The sequence below is a fragment of the Octodon degus genome, unplaced genomic scaffold (genome assembly GCF_000260255.1).
Source record: "Octodon degus isolate 3935 unplaced genomic scaffold, OctDeg1.0 scaffold00077, whole genome shotgun sequence".
In the NCBI taxonomy this organism is placed as follows: Eukaryota; Metazoa; Chordata; class Mammalia; order Rodentia; family Octodontidae; genus Octodon; species Octodon degus.
The window spans coordinates 10604204-10613212 of NW_004524653.1; the positions used below are offsets into that span (position 1 = coordinate 10604204).

At 51.5% G+C, this 9009-nt stretch overlaps 1 protein-coding gene across 1 annotated transcript; it reads left to right on the forward strand.

Moving 5' to 3' along the window:
- Positions 1 to 2493: 2493 nt before the first annotated feature.
- Positions 2494 to 8731, forward strand: Ocstamp (osteoclast stimulatory transmembrane protein). Its single transcript, XM_004636118.2, has 3 exons — positions 2494 to 2583; positions 4700 to 5702; positions 8052 to 8731. Exons 1-3 carry the CDS (start codon positions 2540 to 2542, stop codon positions 8475 to 8477), a joined length of 1473 nt encoding a protein of 490 aa, XP_004636175.1. The 5' UTR covers positions 2494 to 2539; the 3' UTR covers positions 8478 to 8731.
- Positions 8732 to 9009: the final 278 nt, after the last annotated feature.

Here is a 9009-nt window from a genome sequence, read left to right on the forward strand (position 1 = left end):
AATAGCCTCTTGACAGTGCTTCCATGTGGAAAGGGTAATCTTTTGGCTAGAAGATGTTGAATAAAACATTTTCTTAAAAAGGCTTTTAGTTTTATATGCTTATTAGAAAACAATATTATGCGCCACCACCACCACCACACCACTCCCTGTTTTCTATCAGATATCTCTGACTGCACGTACAGATTTTAGCCACCCTGCTGCAATCTCCAACCATCCGGACAGTAGCCACATTCACTACCCACAGGCTGAAAGCTCAGCAGCACTCCTCTCCTAAGGCCCTCTGATTATGCCCCCAAGTCCCAGCCTGCACTCCGGGGCCAGCCTGGGGCTCACCACTTCCCCTTCTGTCTTATGGCTCTGAATCCTTCCTCCAGAAATTCCCTTCAGCCCAGATGGTTCTATGTGGGGTGACTCAGACATCCCTTCCGGATGCTGTAGGCCTTGAGGTCAGGCCAGCCTTACATGGGCAGAGGTGACTGGCTACATGTGCCAAGAGAAACTAAAAATGTCTCCCACTTTTTTTTTGGGGGGGGCCTGTTCAGCCCACTCTGGGGGCAGGGTTGGCAGGGCATGTGGTACTGGGGATGGAACCGCGGTCCTTGCACTTGCCTAAGCAGGCGCTTTAGACTGCTGAGCTATCTTGCCGGCCCATGTCTCCCACTATTTCCCTCTTCCCCCTGTGCTTCCCAGTCTTACAAGTCTACCCGAGGTCTCCTGGAAGTGACCTTCATGGTTCATAACCAGCCAGCTCCCTGGTTCCCATGAGAACTAGGGCAGTGTCTCCAGGGACCATGCCGACGCCTTGGCACTTCCTATGTGACAGGATCTAGGCTGTGGAGTGCTTTCAGGCTCATGGCAGAGCCTGGAAGGGCAGGTCCCAGCAGCCTGGAACTCTCTCCTAGCAGAGCTGAAAACCAGCAGGGAGGAAGCAGGGCAAGAGCTTTTCTCTGCACTTGCTGAATTCACTGTGCACTTTACTCCAGTGAGTCCTCAGACATCCTACCAGGTAGGCACCAGGTCCTCCTCGCTGTGGCAGGGACACACAAGCTCAGACAGAGGTGTGTCTCAGCCAAGGTCACGTGGCACAGTGATGGACAAAGCCAGCATTTACGTTCAGCTCTGCCACTTCCATCCCATGGCCCCTGTACTTCAGGGGAAGAGCTCTGAGGCAGCTGGCTGGCAGCAAACTGGATCAACACCTGCATAGGTCAAAGATTAGCTGCCTTTGTGCTGGCTTTGACCTCCAGATCTGTTAAGATGGGGCAACACAGGAGTGTCTCTGTTTATTTTTTAAAAACTGGATTTACAAACTTAGAGTTTTTCTATGCTAAGGGGAATGGTGGGTACCTTTGAAAAAACTTGAACATCTGGCAATACTGGGCTTTATTTTTCAAGAAATTTCAGTCCTCTGCTGGACTGAGGAGCAGCTCCCTTTCCGAAGGTCACATTTTGCGGTTACCTGATAGCTTCGGCAGCCCTGCAGGACACAGGCTCGAGGGGCTCCTGCTCCTGGACAACCCTGTGTGTCTGGTTCCTGCCAGTGTGGCAGCTCCTGGCTTGTGGGGTGGGAGACTCAGAGCTGGGGGAGGGCATTGAGCTCTCTAGGAAGCTTCTAACCACGGGTGTCTCAATCGGTTGCTGAGTGACAATGACATGTCACTTCCCCTAGCCAGGCCACGGGATGCTCCGCTTCAGTCCTGGAGGAGTGGCCCAAGCAGCATGTCCTTGTAAGGAAAAATGATCACCAGTATGAATGTCACCTGCCCCCATTAGTCTATTTCTGGGCTGGGGGCTCAGGGGAGGCCTCCCAGGGTGCAGACCCTGCTGGAGATGAGGGGGACTGAGATAGTGGGGAAGGAGCCCCACGTTCTGAGCTGAGCGGGGATGGGCTCCCAGGACAGCTGGGAAGTGCACCTGCGGTGCAAAGGGCTGAAGAAGGGGCGGGCAGGGAACTGGCACACACGGAGCGCCTACTGGTGCAATGCCAGCACATTACAAAGGAATCACAGGTCCGTGAACCAGTCCCTCCCCTGCAGGAGTGACAAGTGTAGCATAGTGACAGCCACAGGCTTCTGATCTTAACAGGCATCCCCTTGTCTCCTGTGGTTCTTAGCCTCTAAATGTCAAGGATCAGGCTTCCCTTGGGGCATATAACTACAGGAGGAGGGGAGGGAACAGGGAAGCAGAATGGATGTCTTACTTGCCTGCTACTGGTAATGAGCTGTATGTTCAGTTTCTTGGAACCTCAATGGCCTCCTCCGTAAAATGGGCTACTTCTACCACCCTTCTACCAGGATTGCAGATGCGGCTTGGAAAACATTTCTTTCTCTGCTCCTACATCTTCCCCTGTCCCTGCCTACCAGGAGAAGAGAAGGCAGCTTGCCCAACCCCCAGGAGGTGGCCCCTGGTAGGGCGGGACAAAGCAGCCAGGAGGACTTAATTAAAGGGTGGAAAAGCAGAAGCAGGAGGAGTCCTACTCTCTCTTCACCTGGCACGCTGCCTCAGACCACCTGCCTGAACCCATTACTATTCCAGGACCATGAGGGCCCTCCATGGAGCTGCTGAGCACCTCATCAGGACGGGGTAGGTCTGGGAACTTTGGACAGGGCCAAAGGCAACAAAAAGCTAGCAGTCTATTGTGAGGAGTCTGAGCCCAAATCCCAAGCTCTGTCTTTGAATAAGTCCTCACCTCTCTGTGCCTCAGTTCCTCCATCTGTGAAATGGGAATAATGTCTATGAAACTGTCATGCAAAGTGAATGAGAAAATGCACGCCCAAGGCTTGGCTCCGAGTAAGTGCTCAGGACATGGCAGATAGTCCTTGTCATTTAGAAGGACAGAGAACCCAGCACCACATGGGACCTCGGACTGGCTTTCAGTTCTTAAAATCATTTCTATCACTAGTTATCTTTTCAACAGCTACCCTGTTCCAAGTGCTAATTATATAGCAGGAAGGGGCATCCAGTCCAGTTTTAAGGGCCGGGCGGGAAGGTAGGCCACCCTCTCCTTATGCACACAGGCCACAGAGGGGAGAGGAGGCCCAGCCTGTAGGGGGCGCACCCCTGCCAGACGGGCAGCAGATACTCAGCTCTAGCCATCCACCACAGAGGCGAGAACTCTAGCCTATATCCCTTTCTTTCTCAGAGGTGGCAGAAATCCAGATATTAATGCGAAACTTCCTATTTCCATATGGAGGCAACGCGCGCGCACACACACACACACACACACACACACACACCCCGCATCATGCACCAAAATAAAGCTTATTTTCACATCAGAGTCAGCCCCCCGGCCCCGGGATTGTGACCTCCACTCCAGTCCCTCTGGCCCCATGGATCACAGCTCCCCAAGTTCAAGTCCCTCGACCCTGTTTCCCAGTGATGCCACTCAGAGCTTGGGACCTTTGCACTTGCTGTGCCTTCAGGTGGGGACAATTCCCCACTTAAGAACTGATACTTACCTTGTAGTCTCCATCCAAATATCACCTCCTCCAGAAGCCCCCCTGCCTCTGCCTCTTCCAACTAAAACTCAGTGACTGTCTGCCTAGCCCTCCTCAATCCAGGCCAGGCCTAGAGTTGTTTTCAATTGCATGTGTGTGTGCATGTGCGCGCGCGTGCATGTGTGTGTTTCTGTGTCACTTGGATTGAGTGCCAGGGTACTCCACCACTCCATCTCCAGCTCTTCTTATTTTTTATTTGGAGACAGGCTCTCACCAAGTTTCCAGGCTGACCTCAAGCACGCAGTTCTCCTGCCTTGTACCCTGAGCAGCTGGGGTTATAGCTGTGCATGGCTGAGCCCAGCAGACAGTCCTTTGTTAATGTGCTTACTCTCTGACGTCCCATTTACATCCTCCTAGTTGGACTGTGAATTCCTCCAGCTTACTGCTCATGGTTTAATTTGTCTCCCGCCCAACACACGGACAGCCATCTGATCCTTGGCCCTTCATCTGCGAGGGCCCATCCCCTCCTCTGGCATCCCACTGTCTTGGGTGACCTGACTTCCTGCCAGCCCCATCAACAGAAGCAATCAGGCGCCCTTGGTGAGCGCTGGCAGCCCAGCCACTTCTGACTGTGTCTCTGCAGTTACTCTGAAGCGTTGCTGCAAGGGCTGCTGTGCTGTCTGTTTTAGTCATTTCTGCTTCTCCAGCTGCTAGCACTTATTAGTTGCTTAATAAATATCCGTTGAGGGAATAAATATAAAGAAAACAAGGCAGGAAAAGTTCCTCAGAGGACAATGGGGCTTCCCTTCCTTCTCCTAAACTACAGAGGAGACACCAAGGTCCATAAAGAACTCTGTCTTTCTGATTCTCTTATGTGTACTCTCTCTCTTTCTATCCCTCCCTTCATCTCTCCATCCCTCTTTCCCTCTCCTGAGCTTCTTGCTTTGGTGGCTTTATTCCCTTCTCTTGGGCCAGCGTCCCTCACAATGCAGTAATTACAGCCTCAGGACAGCCCCCACATTGACCCCCACAGGAAACACATGGAGCTTTTCTCTGACAGCTCCAGTGAGAATAACCCTGAAGAAGGCCCTGATTGGCTGAGTTTATGTCACATGTGTAGGCCTGGGTGATTCTGGTCCACTTGGAAAGTGTTCCTGCCTCTGTACTAATAGGGTGGGGCCTGCCGTCAGGTTGATTGGGCAGGGTGGGTGGACTGACTCCTTCTGCCTCAACCTCCTGAGAGAACCTCTATTTGTGTGCAGGTGGAGGTGCTGGCAGTTGGGGATCCAAAAGGCATCTGTCCCACTGCACGCTGCCTGGGATGCCTTCTCCCAGCCTGTTCCAGCCAGCTATGGCCAGTTGCTGACCCACCTCCTCCTGTGTGGGTCCGTGGCTGTCACTGCTGCAGGTCTGGTTCATCACTGGCTGATATCTTCACAGCTTTATCCGCTGCAACTCTCGGCCGTGGTGTCTACGGTCTGTGGCCTCCTGATCTTCCTGGGCCTGGGCCTGGTGCCCCCTGTCCGCTGCCTGTTTGCACTTAGTGTACCCACCTTGGGCACAAAGCAGGGCCGCCAGCTGCTCCTGTCCTACAGTACTGCCACCCTGGCCATTGCTGTGGTGCCAAATGTCTTGGCCAACATGCGTGCCACCGGACAGGTGCTGAGATGCGTCACCGAGGGCTCCCTGGAGAGTCTGCTCAACACCACCCACCATCTGCATGCTGCATCCAGGGCGCTGGGCTCCATAGGCCGAGCAGGCAGCCGGGGCCTGACATTCGAGGTCCAGGGCAATGGCTCTGCTTTCCACCTTCATGTGCTCAAGATCGCTGAGCAGGTCCTGGAAGATTTCTCTGGCCTAGAGTCCCTGGCACTGGCAGTGGCACTGGGTATTCCGCGGGTGGTCACAGGGCTCTTTATGCTTGGTCTCCTGGTGGAGTCGGCCTGGTACCTCCATCGCTACTTGACAGACCTGCGCTTTGACAATGTCTACGTGACACGGAGGCTAGCTGGGGAGCTGGCTCGGGCCCAGGCCACACACTTGCTGGACTCTCCACCGGCCTGGCTGCTCCAGGCGGCCCAGCCAAAGCTGTCACAGGAGGAGCTGCTGAGCTGTCTCCTGAGGCTGGGGCTGCTTGTCCTGCTCCTGGTGGCCACAGCTGTGACCGTGGCCACAGACCACATAGCCTTCCTGCTGGCACAGGCTGCTGTGCAGTGGGCTCAGAAGCTGCCTGTTGTGCCCATCACACTCACGGTCAAATACGATGTAAGTAAAACAGTGGGCGGATGGAAGTGGAGGATGGGGGGATTTCCTGGGAGAAAGGAACAGGGCGTGTTAAGCCTTTGACTTGCAGGTACATGGTCCTTGTCCCGAGTTGCAGACAGGGGTGCTGAGGCATCAGTCAGTGAACCTGTCTGACCTGCACAACAGCCCTAGGGATAGGATTCTGTTGCTTTGTCTATTGCAGATTAGGATGCTAAGGACTCAGACACCTTAAAGTGACTGGTTCCAGGGTCACTCTTCATCTGCAGCAAGATGTCCTGGGCTCATTTTCCTCATTTGTACACATTAAAGCAACCTTCCCTACCCTAAGCGATGTGGGTCTTAACATGCAAAAATGTCTCTAAAAGCACACAGGAACTTCCAAGCCACACTGAATGTTTAATAACCAGTGGCTCCTGCTCGGAACTCACATGTGGGTCTCTGACTGGGTAAAAGGCTCAGGAATAGTCTGTATCAGGAGTCAGCCAACTGTGACCTTCCAGGCAAATCCAACACTAGGTTATAGGTTTTAACAATAAAGTTTTATTGAAACACAACCTTCCATCTGCGTATAGCTAGAGAGGGCTGCTCTACAAAGGCGCAGCTGCCTCGCTGCAGCAGGCAGTGTGCACCCCGCAATGCCGCAGATATTGACTACCTGAATGGTAATATATAAACTATTTACTAGGTACTTATTGTTGGATATATTTATTATCAGATCAAGGCTTGTGTTTCTGTCTTTTCTTTTGCCATTTTATTTGTAGCAGTGGGAGCTCACACAGAGTTCTGTTGTGGAAAGTGCACCAAAACATCAGAGCTTGAGCTAGTAGTATTATTAGCTTATATTCATCAAGTGCCTAGAAAATTAATTTTCAAATTTTGAGAAATTAAATTTAGTCAGTTTAGGTAGCCATTGCTATTCATTTATTTATTTATTGAGGTACCAGGGATTGAACTCAGGACCTTGTGCTTGCCAGGGAAGTCCTTATTCTACTGTGCTATCTCCCAGCCCCTCCTTTAATGAAATAAGCTAAAAATTATCAGAGTGCATTGTAGGTAATATAGGTTTGTGGAGCTTTTGTTTAAGTACCAATCTGTGCTCAGGAAATGCCATAAAAGTCATTTCTTGCCATGGGCTACAAGAAAGATATTTGCCAGGCAATGTTTTAAGTATGTAATTGTATTCTCTCATTTAAAACCTTAGGGAAAATCAAAGGCGCCTTTCACCAGACGTGGCTGTGCATGCCTATAACCCAGCACTCTGGCAGGCTGAGGCAAGAAGACCAAAAGCTCAAACCCAGCCCAGGCCATTAGCAACATAGCAGGACTCTGTCTTAAAATACAGAAAGGGTTGGGGATGTAGCTCAGGGCAAAGGCCCTGAATTCAATCTCCAGTATCACACACACACACACACACACACACACACACACACACACACACAGCCAAACCATTAAAACTAAGGTCCCATTAATCCAAAATCACATGATTATTTTGTGTAGCATTAAGAAGAAAATGCTGCCAGTTACACCTTGACACTATGCTGTCTTAGCACTTAGCATTTTAATTGTATGTGTATAAAATAGTTCATTTGCTATTACTTAACATAGGTTTAGTTTACTATACCTGTTGGTTCACTTCGGCTCTCCCTGTCACTCTAGACACCTCTCTTCCTGGCTCTGATGTACCCTGGAGTTTGTAGGGTCTAATGCTTCGGAGCAGGATTTGGGACCCACCTTGGCTGGGACTGGCCCCTGAGCAGGCCACGCAGAACCCATCTCCAGCTTTGGGCTCTCATCCTTGTAGTGAGGGTCATCTCCGCAGAAGTGTGCGTATCTGATGTGCCAGCATCTCCTGAGGGGTCGTAAGGGCTCACTAAGAGTGAATGTCGGCAGAGTGCAGTGGCACACCACGCCTGTAACCTCGACACTCTGGGAGGCCGAGGCGGGAGGACTGAAAATTTGAGCCCCACCTGGGCAACTTAGCAACCTGGGGGAGAGCCCATCTCAAAATTTAAAAATATAAAGAGAACTGGAGATCTAATTCAGTGTGAAGGATCTAGGTTCAGTCCTCAGTGCTGAAAACAAACAGACACAAATGTCAATGTTTTCTTTAAGATGGTCTGCTCAAAGACAATAACAACTTGTGTGTCGCTTGCTTGGTAAAAGAGTTCCTTTCAGCCTGGGTCACATGTGGTCCTCCCCAAGCTCCAGGAAGCAGTTGGTCACTTTTGTACCCACTTTGCATATAAGGGCAGGGAACTAGGTGTTGTCCACCCCTTTGAGTCTCCACAGGTGGGAGGAAAAGGCAGCAGCAAATGGTCTCTACTGATGGGCTTTTGCTCCTTTTGGAAGGCAGCGTACACCGTCCTGGGCTTCATCCATTTCCTCTTCAACTACCCACCCCCTGAGAGCTCCTTCCTGTCCGAGCACAGGACCTACTCATGGGAGCTCCGCCTCACCTCCCGAGACTGCCCACTGTTGCCGGCCCAGGGTCCCCGCACTGCCTCAGCGCTGGCTGCTGGAGCCCTGCAGCTCCTGGCCTGCTCCACTGTTCTCCTGGAAACCTACGCCCGGCGCCTGAGGCATGCCATTGCTGCCTCCTTCTTCTCCGCCCAGGAGGCCAGGAGGGTCTGTCATCTTCAAGCCCGGCTCCAGCGAAGACATGATCGGCACCAAGGCCAGCAGCTGGCTGGAGGTCTCCTTCCTGCCCTTGGCACCCAGGTCTGCCTACAGGCACCCAGTCATGTAGACAGGACACCTGCATGCCGGACTCCTTGAAGAACAGAGAACCTTTGCAACAGACCTGAGTTGCAAGCATGGACTCTGATGCTTCCAAGTAACCTTGGTTGTATCATGCCACCTGTTTCTACATCTGCATAACGACTGTGGGGTGACCATCATCCCAAACACATTCCATGCGGGAATGTCCAAGGAGATCCTGGGCATGCAAGGCCTGAGAGAACCATGAAAAGGCAACATAAGAAGTGCAGACAGCTCCAAGTTCCTGCAGGCCACCCAGAGATCTGGGGAGTTTCCCACCTGCACCAGCTGCTGCACCTGTTAGGTGGAGATTCAGTCCCATGAATTTACCTACGTGCTCCTGGAACTTATTTATATGCCTCTGAATCCTCTAAACTTATTTATATCATCTGAACTTTTAATTTTATAAATAAATGTATTTATTAAATCTTAGCTAAAATGCTAAGTCTCCACTTTGAATTCCTTCAGGGACTTGCCACCTAGAATTGCCAGGGTTAACAAATAAAAATAGAGGATACCCAGGTCAGTATGAATTTCAGATTAACAATGA

Bases quoted from the DNA above. Each gene is read 5' to 3' on its own strand.
- Ocstamp (XM_004636118.2), top strand. From the start codon at position 2,540: ATGAGGGCCCTCCATGGAGCTGCTGAGCACCTCATCAGGACGGG. The intron at 2,584-4,699 runs GTAGGTCTGGGA...ATTTGTGTGCAG, and splicing joins GAGCACCTCATCAGGACGGG to GTGGAGGTGCTGGCAGTTGG. The intron at 5,703-8,051 runs GTAAGTAAAACA...TCCTTTTGGAAG, and splicing joins CACTCACGGTCAAATACGAT to GCAGCGTACACCGTCCTGGG.